Source organism: Procambarus clarkii, chromosome 30 (genome assembly GCF_040958095.1).
Source record: "Procambarus clarkii isolate CNS0578487 chromosome 30, FALCON_Pclarkii_2.0, whole genome shotgun sequence".
Lineage (NCBI taxonomy): Eukaryota > Metazoa > Arthropoda > Malacostraca > Decapoda > Cambaridae > Procambarus > Procambarus clarkii.
Window position 1 is genome coordinate 9,504,370 of NC_091179.1, and position 16,904 is coordinate 9,521,273.

A 16,904-nucleotide genomic window follows, 5' to 3' on the forward strand; every position below is an offset into this window, starting at 1 on the left:
ACATCTCAGTAACAGTTTACTGAACATAGATATCCCTCCATGTGACCTCATTTTTAGTTTAAAGTTTCTCCATCGTAAATAAAAATAAAATATTACTATCACAAACCTTGTATTGGCCTGCTCTGGCATTCAGTTTACATCTCAGTAAGTGTTTACTGAATGCAAAATCGCTACATGTGTGGTCATAAGGTTTTCTCATCGTGAAATGCTATTATCAGTAACCAGGTATTGGATGACACTACCATTCAGTTTACATCTCAGTAACTGTTTACTGAACATTGTTATCCATCCACGCAACCTCATTTTTTTTAGTTTTAAGTTTCTACATCGTAAAAAATAAATATTACTATCACCAGCCATGTAACGGTAGCTCAACCATTCAGTTTACAGCTCAGTAACTGTTTACTGAACATAGACATCCCTCCATGCGAGCTCATTTTTTAGTTTAAAGTTTCTCCATCGTAAAAAATAAAATATTACTATCACAAACCATGTATTGGGTGGGTCAACCATCCAGTTTACATCTCAGTAACAGTTTACTGAACATAGATATCCCTCCATGTGACCTCATTTTTAGTTTAAAGTTTCTCCATCCTAAATAAAAAAAATAAAATATTACTATCACAAACTTTGTATTGACCAGCTCTGGCATTCAGTTTACAACTCAGTAAGTGTTTACTGAATGCAAAATCGCTACATGTGTGGTCATTTAGTTTAAAGTTTCTCAATCTTAAAATATTACTATCAACATCAACCATGCATTGGCCGGCTTAGTCTTTCAGTTTACATCTCAGTAAGTGTTTACTGAATGCAAAATCGCTACATGTATGGTCATTTAGTTTAAAGTTTCTCAATCTTTAAATATTACTATCATCATCAACCATGCATTGCCTGGCTAGTCTTTCAGTTTACATCTCAGTGAGTGTTAACTGAATGTGGAAATTATCACGTGTTAGCATTTAGTTTAGTTTCAAGTTTCAATTAAATACTAACACCATCCCCGTATTGGGCTGTCGGGCATTCAGTTACACACTCGGAGAGTGTTTACTGAACGTCGAAATCATTTCCTGTAGGCCCGTTTTTTACTTAAACCCGTCTCCACTCCAAACCGGACCTCCGGTCCAAGTCAGGTCCGCCGGTCCTGACTGGTTTGGAGTGGAGACGGGTTTAAGTTGAGCCAATCGAACCAATTTCACAAAGCCAGTCTTCCACCTGGCGGTTGCGTTCCACCTTAATAAGCGACAACTCCCTACCTCTGAGTGTCGGCAGAGTCAACTTGGGAATCAGACTCACAAGTCCCTCTGTATGTGACGCGGAGCTACTGGCAGTGGGTGGGTCCTGGGGTTGGGGTTGGTCTTGGGGAGAGGTAAGATGGTTTGAACCTCTCCCAGCTGCTCGGCAGATCACACTGATTTTTCCCTTGTCTCGTCTCCCCCAGACAGAACATTGTATCCTTGCGCCTAGTCAAAGTTCTACCCAGTTACTAGCAAGGTTTAAGTTATAACAATTAAACTCGGTTGTACTTAATTGATCCAGACTGGTTGAATTATTTTACTGAAATAAATTACACAAGCCTCTAACGGCAGAGCTGTTCCCGATCACAAAAATGGTTATTAAAACTTTGAGAAATATTAGACATGTCAACCCTGCTGACCTATGACCGCCGGTCACTCCGCTTTAAAAGTTAGATCTGATTCGTGACGTCACTGATGGTGACTTAAACTCAATAATTAGAATACTCTTGATATTGTATCCAGTACTATTATACAATACAATTTTAATGCAAAAATGAATAAAGGCTAATTTTCTCTAAATTACTGAATACTATAGGATGATTCATTATACGCAGATATGAACAAAGCGTCGGTTATTTCCACCGCGAATTCCCCTGGGGGTCAGGTCACCATGCGGCTCAGCTTCCCATTCTCTTTTGTCGATAAACCACTCTGGATAATTCTTACAACAGCCTAGTTTGTTACACAATGGTCGAGTGGATAAGGTGTCCTGTACACACCAGTTGCATTGTGCTCCTGGCAGTATGGGTTCAAGTCACTTCTGGAGTGTGAGTTTTCAGTTGCATATAGTCCTGGGGACCACTCAGGCTTGTTTGCATATATATATATATATATATATATATATATATATATATATATATATATATATATATATATATATATATATATATATATATATATATATATATATATATATATATATATATATATACTGACTTGTTTGAAGTATACAACTTTTAGACACCCACACCCACCAGGGGACTTGAACCCTGGCCATCAAGATGGCAAGTACGCACTTAAATCCACTACACCATACTCAGAGCCCTAAAAAGAGGTGGGAGTTCCTGGATATTTAACCCCCAGTAACACCCCCCCCCCTTCCAGGCTAGAGACAGTGAGTGATCACTTAGGTTTTTTGTGAAGCCGTTATATGGGAGAACACGGTGTCCATGCCTAATGCACTGACTTGCTTAAACCACAAGTTTGAAGTATACAACTTTTAGACACACTCACCCACCAGGAGACTTGAACCCTGGCCATCAAGATGGTGGGTATGTACTTAAATCCACTACACCATACTCAGAGCCCTAGAAAGAAGTAGGAGTTCCAGGCTATTAAACCCCCTAGATAACCCCCCCTTCCCCTCCCTTCCAGGCTAGAGACAGTGAGGGATCACTTACATTTTTTGTCAAGCCCTATTATATGGGAGAACACGGTGTCCATGCTTAATGCACTGACTTGCTTAAACCACAAGTTTGAAGTATACATCTTTTAACCATCTTTTCAAATATAATAAATGAAATCATAAACTATTACAAAATTCAATTTACACTCTAATTAAAGTGGGAATTATAGTAATTTAAATCTACAACATATATTTTTAAAATTCAGTATATTTCTTCATATAACCATATTTGTGTTGCATATTATTAAATATCAGTATCAGTAACCTCGTCCAGTAATCTCTCCATCTCTCCATCTTCTCCTTTGATCTAAAAGAAAGCAATAAATACATATTTTGATTGTTAAAAGTACACAGTAAGAACAATACATCAATGCTTTTCTATGTTTAATATCTTTCTCCAAGTCATGGGCAATACAACTACTGCTATTTGCCAGTTCAAACAAATTTATTCAGCTGGTTTTCTATCCTAATCTGCCTTGCCTGCATCTTGAATTCTTTCTTCATAAATCTATTATCACAAGTTCAAGTAATCAGAAAGTGAGAATATAATAGCAATCAAATAACATTTTAGTAAGAACTAATTTCAATTTGTTTAAATTTGCAATACCTGCAACAATAAAGTAAAACTACTGTGGTACTTAAATGTAGGTCAAAATTAAAAAAAAATACTCTAATAGTGTTTAGTAATAAGTGAAAAGATTCCCAATGGGGAAAAATGCATGCATTTGTAAAGTTTAAGAGTAATCATCTTTGATTAAATACAAGAAGCAGCTATATACATACATTTAGTAAAATTATTATTCCAATTATAAATAAAAATAGGCTTGGCACACTAACCTGCACATAGTAGGCACGGAACACAAGCAGCAAGTAAGTTTCAAAGAACATCACCAGACCTAACAACAACAGCTATTTTGACAGCAGCTTTTCCAGTGCTAATTGTGGCAAGTGAAATAATAATCACTGTGCCTGTCAGCATCGAAAGTATTAACTCGATGAAAATCATAGCCATTAGAGGAATCATCAGCTTTATCTTGTTCTGCAAATTAGAAAAAAAGCTTTTACATCTGCAATGTAAACAATTGTAACAATAGTTACTGCTGTAAAACCATTTAATGTTTACTAATCAAAGAAGAGAACTAAGGATTCTGTCAATGGAAATATTCTGTAAAAGTAAATACCAGTATTTTAAAGGTGTGACAAGGTTCTCACATACAGTTCAAGGGGCATCTGCTCGTAATGGGCAGTCTGACTTACTCTAATATAAAAAAGTTATCGGAATGACATTAAGTATGTAATGTATGATTTTAATTATGTGCAGGTTTTATACATAATTAAACATAATTATACATAATAATAATTTCTATAGCTTTAATATAGAAAACAAATTACATCAATTAAGTGCCAACAGTAAAAGGGTGCTTAGATTAATAAAAGATTTTAACATCTTACACTTCAGATATTAACTTTAACCACAGCCAAGGAAAGAAACCTCAAATGGTGTCTCTGGAATGTAAATTAAAAGTAGCTGGTCAATGTTTAGAACACTGGAAAGTCTGACTTTTTGTGCATAATTACCTAAGTGGAATTACCTAATTGTAGTTACAGGATGAGAGCTATGCTCGTGGTGTCCCGTCTTCCCAGCAACCTATCAAATAACGCTTTGAAACTACTGACGGTTTTGGCCTCCACCATCTTCTAACTTAACTTGTTCCAACCGTCTACCACTCTGTTTGCAAAAGAAAACTTTCTAATATTTTTTCAGTACATTTGTTTCCTTGGCTTGAATATGTGTTCTCTTTGTTAGGATTAATGCATATCGTAGGATTAAAAGGATTGTATATACATATTAAAAGGAATTACAGGATTGTAGATGTAAAACTTATGTAATAACCACTGAGGAACACCTCAATTCTTTCCTGGATGACTGTGGGATAACAGCTGAATAACCAGAACATAAATCATCGTCTCATCTAACTACCAAAGTGTATTATAGGCTCTGCCTTTCCTTTCAAAAGTTTTTCTTTTTAAAATTGTCATCTTTGTTATTGTCTTTTTGTTTCTTTTTTACTCTATTTTATATATACTCCATACTCCCTTGTTCCATTGTACACTGGCTTTGCCTGTGTCCTCTAGTATAAACTTTATCATTCAGTGTACCTGAGTGTATCTCTAATTAATCTACCTCATTTTTGTTTCTGTGTAACTTTAGTAATTAACTATAGTGTAATTATATTATTAAAGTAAGCTATTGTCTCTTGTTTTATAGAATTATTAATTGTTATTTGCCATCACTGTCTCATTTCAGTGATCTTCATTTCATATTATTTGTTTCTGTTATATATATATTTGCATATTTTCTCTTTTTTCTCTCTGTTTACCATAATTATTATATATTTTGAGCGAATTTAGTATTTTACTGCTCTGTACTTGCTTTCTTATTGTACCTTGACTCCATTGCATCCACATGCAAGCTGATATTGATCCTGAACAAAATCTACTATCTCAAATATACAATAACCAACACACTTGATCATCACCACTGCAGGTATTACACAGCACACCAGGCTAAAAACAATCTCCGAAATAACACTTGCTTATCAGTTTTCAACCAAAATGTCAGATCACTTGGTAAACATTTTGATGATATAAATGCACTACTCTCAGCGCTAGGTACTAAACTATCGTTCATTATTTTAACAGAAACCTGGCTAAGTAAAGACCATACCCAACTTTTCAACTTAGCTGATTATAGAGTCATTCACAACTGTAGGGCTAACAAAAAAAGGAGGTGGCACAGCTATATACTACCAAGATACCTTCATCTGCAACAGTGTCATTTGTGATAGAGATGACTACTGTGAATATACTTTTGCTCAATTTTAAATTAAATCCCTTAAATTCTCCTTGACTATTGGAGCCATTTATAGATTTCCCAATACTAATATAGCTGCATTCTCAGATAACTTAAGGAATCTTATCATAAACAACAACCTCAACAAAAATCACATCGTTCTGGGAGGAGACTTCAATATTGACCTAGAGCAACAACATAGCCCTCAAGTCGACTATTTCCTTAATAGCATGAATTCCTGTATGCTCATTTCCGCATCAGAAATAATCACTGACAGAACAACTGACCACTATCCTACCCTCCTTGTAGCGGACATGGGCATAACACCACCAGCTAACAAGAAAATTACCTTTAGGTTACACAGTGAAGCAGCAATAGGCAATCTCACAATGCCCTCCACAATATAAACTGGGAATCTGAATTTATTTATTTATTTATTTATTTATTTATTTATTTATTTATTTATTTATTTATATACAAGAAGGTACATTGGGCTTGTGAGAATACATAGCACGGTAATTTACAATCTTGTAAAACCACTAGCACGCGCAGCGTTTCGGGCAGGTCCTTAATCTAACAGATAATTTTAAGTAGGTAAATTCTAGCGGAATTAATAAAATGATAACAGATACATTGCAAGAAAGAAAAGAAACTGAGGTGAGAGAGATTAGTAGGTATATTAAAGCACATTGGTATATTAAAGCTCTGACTGATTGCATTGACAGCTTGATTGGTAATTTAAACGAAGATTAATAGGCACCATACAGCAAATTGAAAGCACATATAAGAAGACAGCAAAGATCACAATGGTAAAGTTGTTTGGATTGGGTACATGAAGATTGGGAGATTGCGTAGCACTAGATACAGTACAATTTTAAAGCAACAAGGTAGAAAACTATGAAGAAGAAATTAGGTACTTTTTAGTTTTGTTTTTGAATGACGCAAAAGTTGGACATCTTTTCAATTCATTAGGGAGTGAGTTCCATAGACTGGGTCCCTTTATTTGCATAGAGTGTTTGCTCAGTGGCTCAGCAACGCATGTGCGTTGCTGAGCCACAACAACCTTCCCCTGTCTTCCAGTCCTCCCCACGATTCCTCCCCTGCCCCGTCCCCTCGTCCTTCCAACCATTCCTACCCCTCTCCCGTCCCTTTGTCTACTCCACCGTCCCCTCGTCTTCCTAACCATTCCCCACTTCACTGTCCCCCTCGTCCTTCCCAAAATCTCCCACTCCCTCATCCCTTCGTCCTCCCCCACTCCCCTGTCCTCTTATCCTTCCCACCATTACTCCCTCCACTGTCCCCTTGTCCTCCCCACCATCCCCGACTCCCGTCCCCCTCATCCTCCCCACCATTCCCCACTCCCTCGTCTGATGCATTCCCAAATGATCAGATGTTCCCATTAGAAAATTGGGAACATCAAATGATCTGATTTCCCATCACTGAAATATGAGAAAAACAGTTTAAAAAACGAAATGAAAAATAATGAATAAATAAAAAACAAACTCTACTCAAAAACGAACCATATGGTAAACAACACAGCTGAATTCCAACCCAATGCCACACAAAATAATTAAATCAAAAAGAAAATAAATGGAAATCTATGAAAATTCAATTTATCAACGAAATCGGAAACATTAAAATGGAATCATCACATATTTAGTACAGCTTGCATTGCTCTTACGTGCAACAGATTGCTCTGTTTTTTAAAAAAATGCATGTTTTTACCTATCACAGGTGTGGCATCTATACGTATACTCATGAAATGAACGGTATGGTAAACAACACAGCTCAATTCCAATGCAGTGTCACACAAAATAAGTAAATCAAAATTAAAATAAAAAGAAATCTATGAAAATTCAATTTGTGAATGCAATCGGAAACATTGAAATGGAATTGTAACATATTTAATATAGCGGTTGTTGCTCTTACGTGCAACAGATGGCGCTGTTTCTTAAAAAAAAAAAATGCTTTCACCTGTCACAAGTGTGGCATCTTTACATATACTTACAAAATGAACGGTATGGTAAACAACACAGCTCAATTCCAACGCAATGTCACACAAAATAAGTAAATCAAAATGAAAATAAATTGAAATCCATGAAAATTCAATTTATCAATGAAATCGGAAACATTGAGATGGACTCGTATCATATTAGTATAGCATGTGTTGCAATTATGTGAAACAGATGGCGCTGTTTTTAAAGAAAATAATGTTTCTACCTGTCACAGGTGTGACATCTATATAGTAGGTATATAAAACACGCGTGTATGTGAATGGAACGTTGTGTCAAAATTTCAAAGCAATTGGTGAAGAACTTTCGGAGATTACAGAGTGTAAGTGAAAAATGCATAAACTGTGGCAGGAGCGGTGTTCAAGCCTGGCACCTTGACTGTGTCAAGCGACCAGCTGCTAACGGCCAGGTGCCCGGCCCCGCCCACCCGGGAGGACGGTTACCAGGTACAGCTGCCAGCTCTAATTCCTGTGCAGAGCCACCTGGACGTAGTGTTCGAAGCAGCTGGATACCAAATACTTCACCATCTGCCAAGCACCAAGTGCATCACGGGACCAGACGACAGGTGTCTGTTCAACCTGCGCCTGCCCGTCAGGTGCCGGGAACCTGCCTCCCGGAGGTGTTGACACAACACTCGCCATACCCTTCACACCACCATGAAGAGCAGTTGCCAAATGCTGCAATCAGTCCCAATCGCTGTTCAGAGCCATCTGGAGGTGATGTTCGCTCCAGCTGGCTGCCAAACTCACCACCTTTAAATTACGAAGTGCACAAGGGGACCGGTACCAGACCGAAGACTCCTGCCATCATCCCAGCTCCCCCACAAGAACCAGGTGCTGCATCTTCTGCCAGTGGTGGGCCTTCCTCTGATGTAGAGTGGCCACTTCCTGGTTCTGGGTTAATGTCACCTACTGTGAGACCACCATCCACAACTGGACCCCACAGTCAACTGGAAGTGGGGGATAAGGAACTGGATCAAAATGAGACAGATCGCAACCTCAGCCTCCCTACCACCTCGCCCTTGGGTCGCTCCACTGTTCAAGCTGGAGTATAATATCTGGCCCTTCGTGACCGGTTGCAGGAACACCAGCAGCAGTCACAGCAGCAAACGGAGCGGCTGCGAGAGCAACTACAACATGAGAAAAAATCCACCAGCGATATTTCGATGATGCTCACGCGTATGAGGGGACTTGTAAGCAATGACTGCCAAACTCCCCCTTCCACCCCTGAACCCTCCAAACATGTGTTCGCTTGCCTATCAGGGAAAACTTCTAGTGATCTTGAAACCTTGTGTAGTGGAGCCCTTCCACGCAGGTTAACTGCCAAAGTTGTGCTAAAGTATGTTCAAAACGACTCTATAGCTGGAAATGACAGACAAATTTTACTAGACCATTGGATGCAAATGTGTGACATTGGTAATAAACTAAGAAATGTTCCTGGACTTAGATCGTAGTGCAATAGATAATATGTATATAGATAATAAATATTAAGTGAACTAATAATATATAATGCTGACTTTAAATGCACAATTAACTAAGTTATCCGTCCTAAGCTGGAACATTGCATCCCTCAAAAAAAGGTTCTCAGATTTACATCACAAAGTAACAACTGAACACATCGATATTGTATGTCTCCAGGAGTGCAGAGTTCCCGCAAGATCCTCACCCCCGAAATTGCCCTCATTTGTTTCTTACAACCTCAGATCCAGTAACTCTTGCATTCTATACATCAAACAATCCCTACCCCATCAACTTCTGCCATAAAAACAAACTGCCGGTCAACAGTATCATGGAGTGAGGATCTATGTGGGCAACTCTGTTCTCAATGTATTTAATCTATATGCTCCAGCAGGAAAGTTAAATTATATTGATCTTCCAGGCCTGCGCTCAAGCAGAGCCAACCATCATTCTTGGTGACTACAATGCTAGACACAAGGACATTGGTGGCTCTCGCTTCAGTAACGGTAATGGGAATCAACTGCTGTCGCTACTAAATAGTCACCAAGATGTGCAGATTGTGGGTGACCTTGAACCCACGCATATTTGTGGAGGCATTCTAGACCTCTGTGTTGGTTTCAACGTCTCTCACGTCTGGTGCACATCATCTATTGTAACAGATTTGTTGTCAGATCATCACCCTAGATTGACTACTCTATGTATAGGAAATACCATCCTGCCCGGTGGGACTTTCAAACGCAAACGGCTCAGTGTTCCTCCTGCTCGACGTGAAGACTTTGTTGCTCATGTGTCAGAGTGGTACAGCACTTATGATCCCTCCACAGTCCAGACATTTAACGACGGTCTAGTACAGAGCATTCAGATGTTTGCTGACCCTTTAGGTCGGCCCCCTGCACCATCCAATAGTCGCAACGATATGAAAGGTAATAAACGCCATGCCTATTAATAATAATAATAATAATAATTTTTATTTAGGCAAAGGTACATACATAAAGAGATTTTACAAAGTTTGTTGGCTTTATAGATAAGAGCTAGTACATACAATGCCTAAAGCCACTATTACGCAAAGCGTTTCGGGCAGGAAAAAACACTACTGACTAAAGCTTAAAACTAATGGGTAAAAAGAAAAAAATGCGTTGAGTACAAATAAAAATAGAGGTAAAAGAGGGGGGAACATTGTTGAAAAACAGCACAAATACAATTACAAATTATTACAGAAAATTACATTAAAACAGCGTTGATTTGAAAAACAAACAAACAAACAAAAAAAAAAAAACATACATGGGTTGACAATAGAGAGGTAAGGTAGGTTACAGGGAATTTATTAGGTATAGCTTCGTTTTTAACTTAAACTGGTTGAGAGAGGTACTGTCTTTAACATGGTTGGGAAGGTCATTCCACATTCTGGGCCCCTTGATTTGTAAAGCATTTCTGGTTTGATTAAGTCGTACTCTAGGAATATCAAAACTGTATTTATTTCTGGTGTGGTGCTCATGGGTTCTGTTACAACCTTCTATGAAGCTTTTGAGATCAGGATTGGCATTACAATTTAGCGTTTTGTATATGTATAGTACACATGAGAGAATGTGCAGTGACTTAATGTCTAACATATTCAGGGATTTGAATAGGGGTACCGAGTGATGTCTGGAGCCAGAATTGGATATTGTCCTAATAGCAGCTTTGTGTTGAGTAATTAGAGGACGTAAGTGATTTTGGGTAGTAGAGCCCCAAGCACAAATACCATAGTTGAGATATGGATAGATAAGGGAGTAATAGAGAGTCACCAGGGCAGGGCGTGGTACATAATATCTGATCTTAGAAAGAATGCCCACAGTTTTTGAAACTTTTTTTGATATGTTTAGAATGTGTCCCTGGAAATTCAGCTTGTGGTCAATGAGAATGCCAAGGAATTTGCCATCTAATTTGTTACAAATTTGGGTATTGTTTATTTTGAGATTTATTTGATTAGAGGATTTATTGCCAAACAGAATATAGAAAGTTTTGTCAATGTTAAGGGTGAGTTTGTTGGCAGTTAGCCACAGATGGACTTTATTTAGCTCAGTATTTACTGTGGCATTTAGAGCAAGGGGATCAGGACTGGAGTAAATGAAGGTTGTGTCGTCAGCAAATAGGATTGGTTTGAGGTGTTGGGAGGCATTTGGAAGGTCATTAATGTAGATGAGAAAGAGGAGAGGGCCAAGTATGCTGCCCTGGGGAACACCAATGTTGATGGGTAGGGTGGGAGAAATTGTATTATTCACAGAAACACATTGGAGCCTGTCAGTAAGGTAGGATTTGAGGTATTGTAGGGAGTGTCCTCTGACACCATAATGATGTAATTTAAGAAGAAGGTTTTGGTGGTTGACAGTATCGAAAGCTTTACGCAGGTCCACAAATAACCCAACAGGGAACTCATTTTTATCAAGAGCTGTATGAATCGAGTTAAGCATACTAATAAGTGCATCGTTAGTGCTTTTTTTGGGCCTGAAGCCATATTGGCAAGGGCTAAGTATATTGAGTTTGGCTAGATATGAGTAAAGCTGCTTATAGATTAGTTTTTCAAAAATTTTTGACAAGTTAGGCAGGATTGATATAGGTCTGTAGTTGTTAACATCTGTGAGATCACCACATTTGTGGACAGGCGTTACTCTCGCTTTTTTTAGAATATCTGGAAAGGTTTGGAGTTCAAGTGACTTGTTGAAGAGCAGAGCAATAGCAGGGGCTAAAGATCTGGAGGCTTTTTTGTAGATTAAAGTTGGTATCTCCTCAAGGGCACCAGACTTGGTTTTAAGGGAAAGGATTATCTCATTGACGTCAATGGAATTAATAGGCTTTAGGTACAGAGACTGGGGATAGTTCCCTGTAAGATAGTCCTTAATGTCAGTACTGGAAGATGGAATATCATTAGCAAGGGATGAACCAATGGAAGAGAAGAACCTATTGAACTCAATAGCAGAATCAGAGGCTGAAAGCTGACCATCGTTATTAGACAGGAGAGTCGGTTTGTTATTTAAAGACTTCTTTGATCCCAATATTTGTGAAATTGTTCTCCATGTTTGTTTAATGTTGCTCTTTATTTGGGTAAATTTATCTTCGTAGTATTTAGTTTTGGCTCGTCTAATTATCTTAGATAGCAATAATGAGTAATTCTTTGAGAATTCTTTGGAGACAATCCCAACCTATACTTTTTCTCAAGGTCATGTTTTTTATTAATAGATTTAAGTATTAAGTTTAAGTGTTTAAGTTTGGGATCATTACAATGATCCCAAACTGCGTACTTTGAAACGCACTGCCAGACGAGTTGGGCTTGCATATAGGGAAACACGTACGCCAGCAATGCTCAAGCTCTTTCAGAAAGCCCTAGCCAAGGCGAGGGAGAGCATGACAGAGCTCAGGCAAGATAACTGGGAAACTTTTGTTAACAGTCTCGTTAACAGAAGCCTTGAGGATAATCCTTGGGTGCCCTCGTACCACAAAGATACTTAATATGAGAAAGGAAATTAATATTCAGAGCGTTGTTGATCGTGTTACTGAAATTAACTGTCAAATTGGTATAAAAATGCTTAGGCTAACTCATCCTAATCCTTGCACAGAAGCCCTCCAGAATTTCTTTATTGAAGATCAGCATTGTTCCAAATGGATAACAAAAACTGGAACTCAACTCAGAATGTATCAGGTTCATGATTTGTACCAAGAGAAACAACAACGGCACTCTCCTGCACCGCGGGAGGTTACACCCTTTCCAGTTTTAATCCCTCCCTTTCCACCCAAGAAGCAAATTAGAGATCAGCCCAAGCTTCGTCTTGAGGCAAAGCTCAACGCCTTAAGCCATATTGATGCTCTGTCCACAGAGCATTCTCTCTCAAATTATATACACTGATGGTTCCCTACACCGCACCACGGGTGCAGCTGGAAGTGCAGTTGTCCTGACAATGGGCGATGGCCTATACATTGAGTGGGGAGTCCGTATAAACAACTGGGCCTCTACCCTTCAGACTGAACTATTTGCCTTGATCCTTGCACTGAAATGTGTACAAGTGTCCAAACTTGATACATTAATTGTAAGTGACTCCTTATCATCCTTAAATGCTCTCAACTCTTTAAGACATAACTGTAACATGCTCGTGTCCGAAGCTAGACACAAATACAACAAAATTATTAAGGATGGTAACAGAGTCCATTTCATCTGGTCTCCATCTCATGTTGGCCTCCGAATGCATGATAGAGCTGATAAGTTAGCCAAAGAATCTGCCTTTAAAGGAGCCGTTGAGTGTAACATTGGATTGTCAATGAGCAATCTGAGAGCAGCAGTACACCGAGAACTTCAACAAGATCTTGTAGATCTGAGGCAAAGTGAAATTGACACCAGTAATTCCATCTATCATCATACTATCATGCAAGAGGAGCCACACATCTATGGATCATCCAATAAAATCAGCAGACTTCTAGATGTTACTGCTGCTTTGCTTAGACTCGGTTACAAGTATCTCTGGGAATTCTCATTATCTGCTGATGTAGACCTGACCAAATGTAAACTGTGTCAACAAAATTATTCGCACACCCTCCGTCACTATGTGATGGATTGCGAAAAGATACGTGAATTTAGAGACAATTCTATAACCAATGTTCCAGCGATGTGTCAATATTTCATTCAAAATGATCTGCTACCAGAAATTTTAGCCAAATATCCCCAGTTTGCTAACTGTAGGTAGTAACTAAGTGATTGTAACCTATCCACCGCTGCCCACTGGATGGGGGGCGGTGTGCAGGACAAACATATAAATTTTGACACTAGCTCTCCACATATGTCAGTTGCTTAATTTAGAACCTGTACTTGAGGTCGATCTCGAACCCATTATTGATGTGACGACTTATATTGAATTTTGTAACTAGCTCATCAAGATTGTAACTTGCTTAGCTAAATGAATTGTCGGGTTCAGTCCCTGAGCCCATTATGTGCCTCTGTAACCCTTTCCACTACCGCCCACAAGATGGGTATGGGGTGCATAATAAATGAACTAAACTAACTGTTGCTCTTACATCCAATAGATGGCGCTGTTTAAAAATAAAAATGTTTTTCCTGTCACAGGTGAGGCATGTACATAGTAGGTATATAAAAACATGCACCTATTCGAATGCAATGTTGTGTCAAAATTTCAAAGCAATCGGTAAAGAGGTTTCGAAGATTTCCATCACATGAAAAACAATTTAAAAAAAATATATGTTTTTCCGGGTCACAGACTTTACATCTATATAGTATGTATATAAAATCCCACTCGGATGTGACTGGAACGTTGTGTGAACATTTCAAAGCATTTCAGAGATCAGCGATTTTGAACAAACAAACATTTACATATGTATATATATATATATATATATATATATATATATATATATATATATATATATATATATATATATATATATATATATATATATATATATATATATATATATATATATATATATATATATATATATATATATATATATATATATATATATATTGGTGTATACTGGCAGCAGGTTTTCTTTCAAACATGTTTCATTGAATATGACCGCATATTCTGTATTTATTATTTTCTGGTTTAGGGCTTCTATCCCTCTAACTATTTTCTTAGCATCAGGGCTTAATTGAAATAGGAGTTCTCCAAAACTCATTTTCGTACTTTTAAGGTGAAGAAAAGAAGTGATTTACTATAGAGTGTATTACACTTATTTGTATAATTTGCACGACGTTTCGAACCTCCATGGTTCATTCTCAAGTGAACAGATCTTACAATACTAGTTGATTTTATACCCGCATTAGGTCAGGTGATAATACAATGAAGGTGAAAACATGGGGGGATACATAAGGGATAAACATAGGGGCTGCAGAAGGCTTATTGGCCCATACGAGGCATCTTCTATCCAAACACAAAGATTAATCCAGTGTAATTGGCCTGTTATGTTGGACATTGTCTTCTGTGTTGGCATCGATATGTTCTTGTCCTGTCCTTACAGAAGACAATGTCCAACATAACAGGCCAATTACACTGGATTAATCTTTGTGTTTGGATAGGAGATGCCTCGTATGGGCCAATAAGCCTTCTGCAGCCCCTATGTTTATCCCTTATGTATCCCCCCATGTTTTCACCTTCATTGTATTATCACCTGACCTAATGCGGGTATAAAATCAACTAGTATTGTAAGATCTGTTCACTTGAGAATGAACCATGGAGGTTCGAAACGTCGTGCAAATTATAAAAATAAGTGTAATACACTCTATAGTAAATCACTTCTTTTCTTCACCTTAAAAGTACGAAAATGAGTTTTGGAGAACTCCTATTTCAATTAAGCCCTGATGCTAAGAAAATAGTTAGAGGGATAGAAGCCCTAAACCAGAAAATAATAAATACAGAATATGCGGTCATATTCAATGAAATATATATATATATATATATATATATATATATATATATATATATATATATATATATATATATATATATATATATATATATATATATATATATATATATATATATATATGTCGTACCTAGTAGCCAGAACGCACTTCTCTGCCTACTATGCAAGGCTCGATTTGCCTAATAAGCCAATTTTTTCTGAATTATTATATTTTCTCTAATTTTTTTTTATGAAATGATAAAGTTACCCATTTCATTATGTATGAGGTCAATTTTTTTTTATTGGAGTTAAAATTAACGTAGATATATGACCGAGAAGTGCATTCTGGCTACTAGGTACGACATATATATATATATACATATATATATATATATATATATATATATATATATATATATATATATATATATATATATATATATATATATATATATATATATATATATTAGTATATTTTGGTAGCAGTCTTTCCTGTAGACATATATTATTAAATATGACCGAAAAAGTAAGATTAATAATTCTAACACGAATTTTCTCAATCTTTCGTACATTACGCTTCACTGTTGGAGGTAAATAAAAAATCACTCCTCCAAAATTCATTTTTATTTCTAGTCTGACGCGACACGGGCGCGTTTCGTAAAACTTATTACATTTTCAAAGACTTCACAAATACACAACTGATTAGAACTTGCGTTTCTCTGATTTTATATCTACATTTGAGTGAGGTGGGAAGGGTGATGTGGCATTAACACAAGACAGAACAATAGGGGATATTAATAGGGTATTAAAAGTATCAACACAAGACAGAACAGAAACAATGGGTATTGAATAGAAGTGTTTGTAGAAAGCCTATTGGTCCATATTTCTTGATGCTTCTATATTGGAGCGGAGTCTTGAGGTGGGTAGAATATAGTTGTGCAATAATTGGCTGTTGATTGCTGGTGTTGACTTCTTGATGTGTAGTGCCTCGCAAACATCAAGCCGCCTGCTATCGCTGTATCTATCGATGATTTCTGTGTTGTTTACTAGGATTTCTCTGGCGATGGTTTGGTTATGGGAAGAGATTATATGTTCCTTAATGGAGCCCTGTTGCTTATGCATCGTTAAACGCCTAGAAAGAGATGTTGTTGTCTTGCCTATATACTGGGTTTTTTGGAGCTTACAGTCCCCAAGTGGGCATTTGAAGGCATAGACGACGTTAGTCTCTTTTAAAGCGTTCTGTTTTGTGTCTGGAGAGTTTCTCATGAGTAGGCTGGCCGTTTTTCTGGTTTTATAGTAAATCGTCAGTTGTATCCTCTGATTTTTGTCTGTAGGGATAACGTTTCTATTAACAATATCTTTCAGGACCCTTTCCTCCGTTTTATGAGCTGTGGAAAAGAAGTTCCTGTAAAATAGTCTAATAGGGGGTATAGGTGTTGTGTTAGTTGTCTCTTCGGAGGTTGCATGGCTTTTCACTTTCCTTCTTATGATGTC

At 37.5% G+C, this 16,904-nt stretch overlaps 1 protein-coding gene across 1 annotated transcript in view; it reads right to left on the reverse strand.

Annotated features, from left to right (window-relative positions):
• Positions 1–2,711: 2,711 nt before the first annotated feature.
• The window catches only part of LOC123765628 (uncharacterized), a 63,328-nt gene continuing 49,135 nt past the window's right edge, over positions 2,712–16,904 (reverse strand). Inside the window, exons 5-6 of the mRNA XM_045754304.2 lie at positions 3,538–3,739; positions 2,712–3,007 (exon numbers count right to left, since the gene is read on the reverse strand). Of these exons, the coding sequence (XP_045610260.2) occupies positions 3,578–3,739 (162 nt within the window). The 3' untranslated portion in view covers positions 2,712–3,007; positions 3,538–3,577. The remainder of the gene's footprint in view (positions 3,008–3,537; positions 3,740–16,904) is intronic.